This window comes from Carlito syrichta, unplaced genomic scaffold, assembly GCF_000164805.1.
Source record: "Carlito syrichta isolate Samal-C Ts95f unplaced genomic scaffold, Tarsius_syrichta-2.0.1 Scaffold123908, whole genome shotgun sequence".
Classification (NCBI taxonomy): Eukaryota; Metazoa; Chordata; class Mammalia; order Primates; family Tarsiidae; genus Carlito; species Carlito syrichta.
In genome coordinates, this window is record NW_007068004.1 from 1 (window position 1) to 12,020 (window position 12,020).

At 62.3% G+C, this 12,020-nt stretch overlaps 1 protein-coding gene across 1 annotated transcript; it reads left to right on the plus strand.

Annotated features, from left to right (window-relative positions):
- Positions 1–1,344: 1,344 nt before the first annotated feature.
- On the plus strand, positions 1,345–9,703 carry LOC103249898 (coatomer subunit epsilon; the record flags this gene model as incomplete). The annotated part of the gene is made up of 8 exons (XM_008048518.2): positions 1,345–1,479; positions 3,695–3,847; positions 4,618–4,671; positions 5,317–5,398; positions 6,316–6,471; positions 8,459–8,527; positions 9,333–9,407; positions 9,529–9,703. Coding segments are annotated over 8 exons (772 nt in total), but the record flags the coding sequence as incomplete, so codon positions are not given.
- Between the last annotated feature and the right edge of the window lie 2,317 nt (positions 9,704–12,020).

Here is a 12,020-nt window from a genome sequence, read left to right on the forward strand (position 1 = left end):
AAAAAAAAAAAAAAAAAAATTAGCCAGGCTTTTTGGCACCTATAGTCCCAGCTACTCAGGAACCTGAGGTGGAAGGATGGCCTGAACCCCGGAAGTCGAGGTTGCAGTGAGCTGTGATCATGACACTACACTCCAACCTGGGCAACAGTAAGGAATGGGCCCTGGCTCCAGAAGTGACTACAGGTGTCAGTCTGAGTGTCAGTGATAGGGTTGTTGGTGGGGTTGGACTTGGTGGAGGTATGTTCTGCTTTATAGAAGCATGTACTAGTTCGAGAACTGCCTGGGTAGCATAGTGTGACCCCATCTCTACTAAAAAAAAAATTTTTTTTTAGTGGCATCTCTGTCACCCGGAGTGGAGTACAGTGGTACACTCACAGCCAGTGCAGCCTCGACCTGCTGGGCTCAGGCAGTCTTCCACCTTAACCTTACAAGTAGCTGGAACTACAGGCATGTGCCACTATGCCCAGCTAATTTTTTGATTTATTGTAGTGACCAGGTCTTGCCAAGTTGCCCAGGCTGGTCTTGAACCCATGGGCTAAGGCAGTCTTCTCGCCTCCGTCTCCCCAAATGCTGGGATTATAGGCATAAGCCACCGCACCCAGCTGAAAAAATGTTTTTAAATTAACTGGACATTAACTTTAAATTAACTGGACATTAACTTTTAGTCTCAGCTACTTGGGAGGCTAAGATGGGAGGATCACTTGAACCCAGGAGTGGGAGGCTGCCATGAACTATGATAACTCCATTGCACTCTAGCCTGGGTGACAGAGCGAGACCCTGACTCTTTTTTTTTTTTTTTTTTTTTGAGTTGGAGTCTCACTCTTGGCTCCCAGGCTGGAGTGCAGTGACATGCTCGTGGCCATCCCAGCATTGACTTGCTGGGCTCAGGCGATCCTTCCACCTCAGCCTTCCAAGTAGCTGGAACCACAGACGCACACCACATGCCTGGCTAGTTTTTGTGATTTCTTGTAGAGACGAGGTCTCACCAAGTTGCCCAGGCTGGTTTCGCACCCCTGGGCTCAGGCAGTCCTCTCGCCTGGGAGTGCTGGGAGACCCTGACTCTTAAAAAAAAAAGGCCCCTCCACAGCTTCTGCTACCCTGTCCCTGGGTGACACTGCACCCCCACCACCAGCAGTGGACAACCAGGAAGGGACAGTAACCCACCCATGGTGTCTCCAGCTTAGGCAGCTGCAGCGGCCTCAGGTGAGGGCACACCTGGCTGTCCAGGACAGGTGCCACCGTGCTGCCTTCCCCGGCGCCTCACAGTGGGCGGCTCCTGCTGCACTGAAGGTTCCCTGGCAGGGCAGTGCTGGCCACCAGACTGAGGCCACGGAAGTCCTCCAGGGAGGGTAGGCGCAGTGACTCGTGTCACCCACAGAGGAAGTTTGGTGTGGTCCTGGATGAGATCAAGCCCTCCTCGGTTCCTGAGCTCCAGGCTGTGCGCATGTTTGCTGAGTACCTCGCCAGTGAGAGCCGGAGGTGAGGCCAGTTCAGTGGACTCGGTCTTCTCCAAGGCCAGTCACGAGCCTGGGGGATGAGGGTACAGGGTACGGGATCCTCCCCTTGGTTTCCCACAGACAGCAGTCCTTCCTCCTCACCCTCCTTGCCTCTCTCTGCCTCAGTTTCCCTCACCTGCACAGCAGGAGATGGAGATGGACCCTGCTGCAAAGGGAAGGGTCAGAGGCAGTGACTGTGTGTGCAGATGCCCTGGGGGCCTAGGAGGCACCCTCTGCACCTGTTGTCATGAATATCAATTGCCTGAGAGCCCCCTGGACAGCCCGGGCCCTGGGCCCAAGTTGAGGGCATGTGACCTGCCCCTGAGCCGCAGGCCAGCATTGGCAGACACTGCAGGTGACAGCCGTGTGGAGAGGGGGTTGGGCTGTGGGGACCAGCACCCCTCCTGCTACGGAGCAGGAGTGGGGTGAGACTCCACGTGATTCTCCCACCCCCTTTCCTGCGGAGGCAGTGCCCGTCACTGCCTTCTTTTTCCCAGGGAAGCCCAAGTTTCCCAGGAGTTGATTCAGTGCACAGGCAGCAGGGTGCGGTAAGTGGCATCCACATCCTATCCAGGTTCCCACGAATGCGGCGTTATTTAGCAAAAGGGTCTCTGCAGATCAAATCAGGGTGACACTAGAAGAGGTTATCCTGGTTGGGGCGGTGTCTTATGAGAAACAGAAGGAGGACACCCAGATACAGAGCAGGGCGTATGGACAGAGGCAGAGGCTGGGGCCATGTGTCTACGAGCCAAGGAGATGCTGAGGAAGAACTCCCTGCCTGTGCCTTGGCTTTAGACTTCAGGCCTTCGGGACTGAGGAAATCGATCCCTGTCATCTCAGGCCACCCAAGGTGTGGTGGTGGCCACAGCAGCCTCAGAACCTTTGCCTAGGCCTCCTGAGATCACATTCCTCCCCCCATGTCTCACTAGCTGGGGTGAGGCAGGAGCTCCAGGTGCCCCAGGAACAGTGGCTGCAGTGAGCATCACAGGAGATCCCACACAGAGGGGAACCCTGCTAGCCCTCAGCTCACTCACCCAGCGGTCCCTGGGCCGTGGGGGATGCCCTATGGCTTGAGCCTTCAGTGTGATGATGATGTGACACCTTCCCTGATGACATGGCAGTACTAACGCCTCAGTGGCAGCAGGCACACGCCCATGTGCCCAGAGCCTCGCAACACTTCACGGGGTGGCCTCCAGGTCTGCCCACCAGCCCTGTGTGACCCTGTACGTGGCCCTCCATGCAGGGAAATGGACTCGGGCGAAAAGTCACTAGTCCATCAGGCCCGGTGCCGTGGCAAGTCCCCAGTGGAGCCTAGGCAGGGCCCCAGATGCAAGCACTTGGCAGACAGCCCCCCAAGGGCCCATGTGGATGCTCCTGGGGTCACAGAGACACTTGTGGAGCCAGCAGAGTGATAGTTTGGTCTGGCAGTGGCTCCTCTGCCTTCATCGGCTGCTGAGTGGCCCTCAGAAGTGGATCTGGGCTGTTTCCTCCCTAGGGAGACCGAGGCCCGGGTGGCCTGTGGCCAGGAGGATGCCAAACCAGTCTTCAGCCTCACCCACACTCAAGCCCAGCTGTGACCCCTGGCATAGCGTCCACCTGAAAGTGCAGCTGGCATGCTGGACTCTCGGAACTGAGGGGGCTGCTCTGGGGTGCCCGAGGGCTCCCCACCATGTGCCATCTGGGGGTGCCCATCCTTCTGCACAGCCACCTAGCGCCTAGGTCAAGGTCCCACTCACAGACCTGACCGAGATCCCCAGGCTAACCCATTATGGTTGGGAGTCCCAGCCAGGGCCACTGGCCCCAAGACTTACTCTGCCTCCTCATGCCCCCCTCAGGGGCACTGGTGTGTCAGCCACTTCCAAGTCCTGGGTGGCATGGACACCACATCCCCCAGGGCCAGGTGAGCTGGAGACTGGTGGTCACTGGAGCTTCATTATACCCTCCCTACCAAGCCTGGAGCTCCCAGCCCCGCTTCTCCCAGCCTTGGTTTCCCTGTCTGTGCAGGGGTGAGAGGTGCCTCCGGTGTGGGAAGGGCGAGTGGGGGCAGCCAGATGCTCTACCCATCGCTGCCATGCACCCTGGGGGCCTGGCTCGCCCCTCTGGGCCTGTCTGTTCCCAAGGAATGGGCCCCTTGAGGTCATGGGGGCTGGACCGCCTCCTAGCCCCAGCCGTGGACCCTGAGCAACCGCGTCTTGCAGGGATGCCATCGTGGCCGAGCTAGACCGGGAGGTGAGCAGGAGCGTGGACGTGGCCAACACCACCTTCCTGCTCATGGCCGCCTCAGTCTACCTTCATGACCAGAACCCAGATGCTGCCCTGCGCACCCTGCACCAGGGGGACAGCCTGGAGTGGTGAGTACCCAGCTCTGGGGACAGCCTTAGAGGCGAGTCCCCATGTTTCCAGGCTGTGCATGGTCTTGCTGGCCGTCATCACGGGAGTGCTGAGGGTGGCAGCTCTGATGCGAGGCCTGGGCCTCCTATCCAGGATCCAGCCGCATTCTCAGTGGGGGAGACGCACCCGTCTCTTGGCCAGAGCTCCAAGGACACAGTGCCTGGGCTGTGAACCTTCTGTTCCCAAGAGCAGAGCAGAAAGTGCCTTTGTGTGCTTGGCTCCTGTGTCCCTACCCCCACGAGCCTCCTGCCCAGGGCCCTGGCCCGTCTCTCCAGCCTTCCCAGCCCCCCAGACTGGCCCTCCTTCAGGGCGTTCTGGGCTGGTTGGAGCCCAGGGTGCTGAGGTTGGTGCCTGGGCCTGCGCTGTGCCCGGCGAGGAGCTGAGGGGAGCGGGGCCCTGGGCTGTGCTGCAGGTGCACGGTGGGCGTGTGTCCCTCCTCTGTGGCCTGTGCAGGGCCTTGGTCCTGGGTACCTGCTGCTTCGGGGTGGGCTGGGGTCTCTGTCGGCAAGCATGGCTGCCTGAGGCTCCTCCTCAGGGTAGGCCCGGGGCCTAGAGCCCATGCCCTGAGAATCCCCTGGAACTCCCAGGCCTGAGCAAGCTCAGTGGCAAAATGTAGGGGTGAGGGTGTTGCCCCTGCAGGGAGGGGCTTGTGTTCTGGATCTTGAGGGGGATGCTTGGGGAGAGCTCTTTGGTGTGCAGCCCCAGTGACCAGTGCCCATCTGTCCCACAGCATGGCCATGACAGTTCAGATCCTACTGAAGCTGGACCGCCTGGACCTCGCCCGGTGAGCCGCCTGTCCCACCTGGGCTGGGGCGCCAAGACCCTGCATCCTCCACCCGAGCCCCTGCGGCCCCATTACTTCTCGGTTTTCCGTCCGGTTCTGTTGCTGGCTTGCCATCTCTCACTTGAACCTTCCCTGTGGCGTGTCGCCAGGGACGAGGGGCACTGCCATCAAGGGCCTTGGTGTCCCCCGTGAGGTGGACAGTAGGCCTGTCCCACAAGTGGGAATGGAGGAGGCAGTGCCCATGAGAACGTGTCACTTGGCCAACTTGCAGTGGTGCCGCAGGGACCAAGGGGCCTGCACGTTCCTGGCTGGGGTCATCTGAGAACAGACCCCGTCAGCGGCGTCCAGGTGTGAGAGGCTGTGGGCGGGTGTGTAGAACTCTCTTGCTGTAGTTCCCAAAGCCCTCGCCTGAGGCCTGGGCACATAGTAGCTCTGTCACTATTCCCTGAGTTCCATCCTCCATCTGGGGGCCCGTGGGTGGGGCTGGTTCAGCCCTCCCTGGGCCCGTGCGGGGCAGGACAGGTGCAGCCCAGGCCTCAGTCATGAAAGCTGTGTGTGCAAGGTGGGGACCCTGAGTGGGAATCCCATGGGGAGCTCCAGGCCAGACCCTGGGCTCTCATTTCCCCTCCTCTGCCCCCACCCCAGGAAGGAGCTGAAGAGGATGCAGGACCTGGACGAGGATGCCACCCTCACCCAGCTGGCCACCGCCTGGGTCAACCTTGCCGTGGTGAGCCCTGGAGCTCCACAGGGGCCAGGGATCAGTGCCTGGCCAAGCAGGGTCTGGGCTACCCTCAGCTGTGCCCTGGCCACTGGTAGGGGCCTCATTCCAGTGGGGCCCCAGGAGCAGGCCAAGACCCAGCCCCTCTGGGCACGGCTCCTGCCTTGCTCAGCCTGGACTGGGTTCAGTTTTTCACACCAGGCAACTTGCCAGTGCAGCAGGCAGTGGGGCCGGGGGCCCCAAAGCAGAGGCACAAGGCTCTCCCAGGACTCGAGCTGGCCAGCCTGGTAGTGCATCCTCCCACCCGGCCTCCCGGGTTGCTGAGGCTCCGCTCTGCTCTCCAGAACTGGGACAGCCAGCAACAGGATGAAGTTCCATGGCAGCCATGGAGGTGTCCGCCGCCCGGCTGGGCAGCCCTGCTGGCAGCAGCTCCTGTGCTGGTCTCTGGGTCTTGGCAGCCTTTCTGGGCCACTGTATGTGTGAACCCGTTGGCCTGTGCCCCCAGCCCTGCCCTTAAGGGGCTGGAGCCTGACTCAGATACCCTCGTCCAGTATGGTGGGGCACCCCAACACGTATCTGGTAGTTTTAACCTTCTTCACTGCCCACCTCAGCCCCAGGCTCCTCTGCAGGGTCATGTGGTATGAGCAAGTAGACAGGTCGGGGCTGCTGGTCACGGAGCTGACTCCACTTCTGATAGGCCTTGTGACTCAGTGGCCCCGGCTCAGACCCCGGCCCAGCCACCCACACCCATAAGCTGAGTGCTCATGGAGCTGGGTGGGCGGCAGCTGCATCTTGAGTCCTTGTTGGCAGAGCAAGGCCCCACGGGGGCTCTCCACGGCACTGGTGCCCCTCTGCTGCATGGGGGACGGACAGGGGAGGGGCTGGGCGGCAAAGTGATGAGTGATGGCATCAGACGGCTCCTGCAGGGTGGCGAGAAGCTGCAGGACGCCTACTACATCTTCCAGGAGATGGCTGACAAGTGCTCGTCCACCCTGCTGCTGCTCAATGGGCAGGCAGCCTGCCACATGGCCCAGGGCCGCTGGGAGGCCGCCGAGGGCCTGCTGCAGGAGGCGCTGGACAAGGTAGTGCAGCTGGGGCAGGGCAGGCGCTGTGGGGCAGGGCAGACGCCAGATGGCCCCACAGGGGCTCAGAGGGCAGTCAGCCACCGGGACCTGAAGTCAGAATGGCAGGCATAAGTCCAGATCCCATCCCTATTGGAGATGGGTGGAGGGGACACGTGTGTCCTGGCCTGTCCTCGTGGTCACCTCCACTGCTGGCCCGGAGGCTCCAAGGGACGCCTCGCTGGAGTGTGTACTCGATACTGACACTGCCACCCATCCTTATCCAGGGCAGGGCCTGTGGGCGGGAGGCGTCCTGCTCTACCACCTGGTGTCTGTGGTCTTTATGGCAAGTTTATTTTTATAATCAGAAAGAGTAGCCGGGCTTGGTGGCTCAGCCTGTAATCCCATGCTTTGGGAGGCTGAGGTGAGTGGATTGCCTGAGCCCACGGGTTCGAAACCCGCCTGGACAACTTGGCGAGACCTCATCTCTACAATAAATCAAAAAAATTAGCCGGGTGTGGTAGCGCGCGCCTGTAGTTCCGGCTACTTGGAAGGCTGAGGCGGAAGGATCGCTGGAGCCCGGCGGGTCGAGGCTGCGGTGGCCGGGAGCAGCCACTGCCCTCCAGTCTGGGTGACAAGAGTGAGACTTCAACTCCCAAAAAAAAAAGAAAGAGCACCAAAACTTTTTCTGTTTTGGAGGAACTGTTTATTTACTTATTTTAATTTTTGTTTTTTTGAGTTGGGTTCTGTCGCCCAGGCTGAAGGGCAGTGGCATGATCCTGGCTCACTGCAACCTTGACCTCTTGGGCTCAGGTGTGCACCACCACATCCAACTAGTTTTTATTTTTAGTTTTTGTAGAGATAGGGTCTCATTGTGTTGCCCAGGCTGGTCTTGACCTCCTGACTTCAAGCAGTCTTCACACCTCAGCCTCTCAAAGTGTTGGGATTACAGGAGTGAGCCAGCTGAGAAACATTTTTAATCTGATGAGACGGAAACACTGATGGCAGCCTTCCTCCCTGCCGCCTTTGTGTGGGCCAAGTTGTCACGAGGAGATTATTAGCGGGACAGGGACAGTCCGAAGGTGTTCTTTGGGCCCTCTCATGGGCCACATCCTCCCAGCAGGGTCTGCTTTTTGCTCTGCACAGCCAAGGCCCGTCTGGAGCCCCTGCCCAGTGTGGGGTCTCAGATGGGCTGTGCTCCCTCACTGTCCCCAGAGGTGAGACAAGCAGAGCCTGCCCTGCTCCTTAGGATGCCTGGGGCAGAGTCGGTGTTCACAAGCAGTCTGCAGGGCTTTAGGTGCACCACCCAGACGATGTGCCAGATGGCCCTCCGGTCTGTCCTCGTTCCCTGAACACGGGGGCCTGTGCCCTGTGGTCCTGACCCCGTGGCTGCAGTGCCAGTGTCTCACTGGGTCCCTCCTCCCCCCTCCAGAGCTGCCTCACTGCTCTGGGAGCCCAAGGTGTGTCCCTGCTGCCGTCATAGACACCGAGGCTCAGACCCCTGGTGTCTCCACCAGTGCCCAGCCTGTCAGGGACGGCCGTGGAGCCCAGTGGTATGTCTCTGCTCTGTGCGGTCCCTGCCTGGCAGCCACCAGAGCCTGGCTGGGCCTCCTGGCCAGGGCGGTTCCCAGGGTTCCGTGTGCCTCAGAGTCAGCGTGAGAGGCCTGTGGAGGTCACCCACCCAGGGGCTTCTGGTTGCTTCCTGGCAGCTTCCTGCCAAGGCCCTTGTCGAGTCCTCCCAGGGACTCCGGGTTCGTCACACAGCGGCAGCGGAGGCCATCTTGGCTGGGATCCTTGAGATCTGTGAGATAAATGTGTTCCTCCTCTACCACCACAGACAAGCAGGCCCATCCAAGGCAGCGCAGACAGGGAAGCGGGGGGAAGTGTGTGGGGGGGTGGCCCTGAGATCGCCACCTTGCAGAACAGTGGGGTGGGGGACTCTGCTGGCAGGCCCGGCCCCAGCCCACCTTGGGGCATGACGCTGCCCCCCATCTGCCTGTGTTTTCAGGACAGTGGCCACCCAGAGACGCTGGTCAACCTCATCGTCCTATCACAGCACCTGGGCAAGCCCCCTGAGGTAGGCTGCTCCCCAGCCTGGCCATCCCAGGGCCAGTCTGAGGTCTCAGTGGAGATGTGAAGGGTGGTCTGAGGTAGGGGAAGAACCTTGTCCCCCAGGGAGCGCCATCAGCCCAAGGGCTCAACAGAGGAGTGGGCTCAGAGGGTGTCCACGGCTGGGCTGGGACCCCCGCCTGTGGCACCTTGGGGGAGGGCAACAGGGCAGAGAAGCGGGCCAGGAGAGCATTCTGGCGAGCCCTGGTGATCTGAGGTTGGGGAAGAGAAGCTGGGGCATGATGCAGTGTAGACATGACCCTGTGGCCAGGCTGTGCCTTGGGGCTGCATTTGACGGAGGGAGGCAGATCTGTTTCAGAGGGACTGGCCCCAGAAACAACTCTGGATCTCCAGTTTCGGGGAGACAGGGCCGGGCAGGGCTGGGCCCAGGGGTGGGCTGAGGCTGGCAGTCAGGGCTCTCCCGGGGTCCGGGGTCCAGTTCCCAGGCCCTGTAAGGTTTTCATACAAAGCGTGTGCACAACAAACCTGCCCTCACCACACAGTCTCCCACACCAGCCCTGGCCCTGGCCCAGCCCCCTCCCCCTCGCGATCCTACCTGCCTGCTGCCCTGGTCCCTGTGTTCATCCACCACCTGGAGTCTCTGTGCCGGGCATTTTCGTGGTGGGCGCCCCACCTCCCTGAGGGTCCTCTGATGTGGGGAAGAGGGAAATGTGGGCTCGGCTGGGGGCTCCTGCCTCACCTGCCCCTGCCCTGCAGGTTAGAGCCACTACGGGGTCCCGAGCTTGGGTCACCCAGCCCCACCCTCCTCACAGGTGACCAACCGCTACTTGTCCCAGCTGAAGGACGCCCACAGGTCCCACCCCTTCATCAAGGAGTACCAGGCCAAGGTGAGCTGGTGTGGGCGGCCCAGCCCTGAGCCCGTTCCCTGCAGCTGGTCCAGGGAGGCCTGGAGCCCAGGTGGGCTCACGTGGTCTCTCTCTCTCCCCTGCCCTCATCCCGTCCCTGAAGGAGAACGACTTCGACAGGCTGGTGCTGCAGTACGCTCCCAGTGCCTGAGGCCTGTGTGGGACCTGCGCCGGCAGGACCGCGAGGCCGGGCCCCAGGCCTCCCCGCCTGGCACCCCCTCGTCCTCTGCTGGGCCCTGGGGCCACCACCTGTCAATAAACGTCTCTGCCCCAGCGTATCCCTGCCTGGTGCTGTGCTCTGGTCACTCGGGGCTCACGGGAGCCAGGGCTCAGGAGGGTCAGGACCCCCCGCCCAGGGCTGCTCTGGAGACCAGGGTTGGCAATGATGCCACAAGGCACAGCCCTCGCTTGGTGCCCACAGCTGTGAGCTTTACCCCGCACCTGCAGAAACACAGAGCAGCCCCATCTGGGACCTGAGGCGCAGAAGTCCACAGCCCAGTCATGGGGGTGCCAGGGTTGAAGCCACGGACCCAAAGTGGGGGGCAGAAAACACTCAGGCAACAACACACGGGTAGGGCGGGGCTTCAGGTCCCCGCAGAGTGAGCACCACACACCCAGGCCTTCTCACTGCTGCCGTGAGGCCTGCCGCGCTTGGGTCTGGGCCCTGGGACACTGTGGTGGCCAAGCCCCATGCTCCCTGCCCTCCAGAGAGAGCCCTCCACCCTGCGGTGTTACAGGGCCAAGGTGGAGGTGGGCAGGCTGTGGGGTGCAGAGGCGGGCCTCTCGGGCGGGTCACTGCCGAGCTGTTCTGCCTGAATGAAACACTACCGGGCTGGATCCTGGGGGACAAGCCTCTCGGGCAGCAAGCATGGCTGTGCAAAGGCCCTGTGGTAGCATGGGGCTGGGAGGTCAAGGAAGCTGGACAGGGCTGCATGCCCCTTCTCATCTGACTGGGTCTGAGCTCAGCCTCGGTATATCTCCCAGGGAGGAGATAAGACACTTGGCTCCCCGCACCCCCCAGGCCTGCTCTCATCTGCCTTTGGGGCAGCCACCTGAAACTGAATCCTGGTCCTGGTTGCCAGGACAGGACAGCAGGAGGCCCCCACCTGAGCCGGGGGGAGGGCTGCTCCAGGTCCTCCCTGGGCAGGGGCATCAGAAGGACAGTCCCGTGAATGGAGGCCCAGCCCCTCTGGGGAGGGGAGAGGGGATGCCAGCCTCTGGACTGACCCCCAGTGGCCCCTCACCAGGCCTCAGGTGCCTGGGGGCCATTTTCCATTTCTGCCCTGCACCCCCCTGCTGGCGGCTGCCTGGCTAGACCCGCCAAAAAGAAATCCGAGGCTGAGCTAGGGCCAGTGGGTGGTGGGTGGCGCCTCTCCTGTGACCGATGGGTGCCATGGTGACCAGATAGTGCCAGCTGTGGGGGGAAGCGAGGTGCCCGGGGAGGTCTAGGGCTGCCCCACAGGCCTGCCAGGCCTCTGGGAGCACGTCCCGCCAGGCCCTGAGACCCCGCTGCCTGCGAGCAGGGCCTGAACTCTTGACCAGGCCAGGGCCTGTCACGTCCAGCCCCGACTCGGGGACAGAGGAACCCGCACACACACGGTGTGCACATCCAGTAAGGATGGAACGGACTTGGGCAAAGGCCCCGAGGCAGCCCTGGGCTTGGCGTGTTGGCAGAAGAGAGAGGCCCTGGCACCAAGGGGGCCAGGAGGACGTGAGGGCAGTGGCCAGCAGGCCTTTCACTGAGCACAAGGCCTTGCCGGAGCCAGTGCTGTCAGGCCCCCTCCAGCCTCTGCGGGGCGAGCAGGAGGAAGCCAGTGTGCCAGACAGGAGGCCTGAGGGTGGCCCGGGGTGGTGGTGCAGGTGCACAGAAGTGCCAGGTCCAGGCACGTCTGAAGTGGGGCTGAGAGGAAGGCGCCTTCGCCCGCACCCCCACCTGAAGGCCGGGTAAGGCTGGCAGGCCTCTCCCTGCATCCTGCCCGGAAGGCCAGGTGGGGGGAGGTCCTGGGGGCTGGGATGGGGGTCCAGCAGCGCCCGCTGAGGCAGCGTCCCCACCAGGGGACCAATGACATCGGTGTCGTTGAGGGCTTCGGGCACTGGTGAAGGTCACTGTGGTGGTCATGGTCCAGCGTCTTGAGTCCCCCACCTTGGCGCCCACGCCCTCTGCCTCCCTTTGAGGCCAGTGTTACCTGACACTGGGAGGCCTGCTGTGTCCCCAGGGTCGCAGAGCAGCAGGTGACTCTGGACCAGTCCCAGCCTGCCCCCTCCTCCAGGGAGGCCTCTCAGATCAGCCACCCCCACCTCCGGGTCACTGGCAGCCTGGCGGAGAGGTCTTGGGGTGTTGCCGTCCGCACGCGGGATCGAGGCTGGAACCGCGTCGCCGCGCGCAGAGCGGGCCCAGGAGTCCGTGGGGCAGTCTCCCCGAGGTGCCTTCCCCACACTCTCGCGCGGGCGTGACCTTTGGGGACGGAGCACGCCCACTGACCCCAGGCCTGCCGACGGCGGGAAGGCCAGGGATGGCTGGTCGCCAAGGCCTCGGGCCGTGAGGAGGAGCCAGGGCTCCAGCGGTGCTGAGGTCCCCCGGCCGGGGCGCTGGCG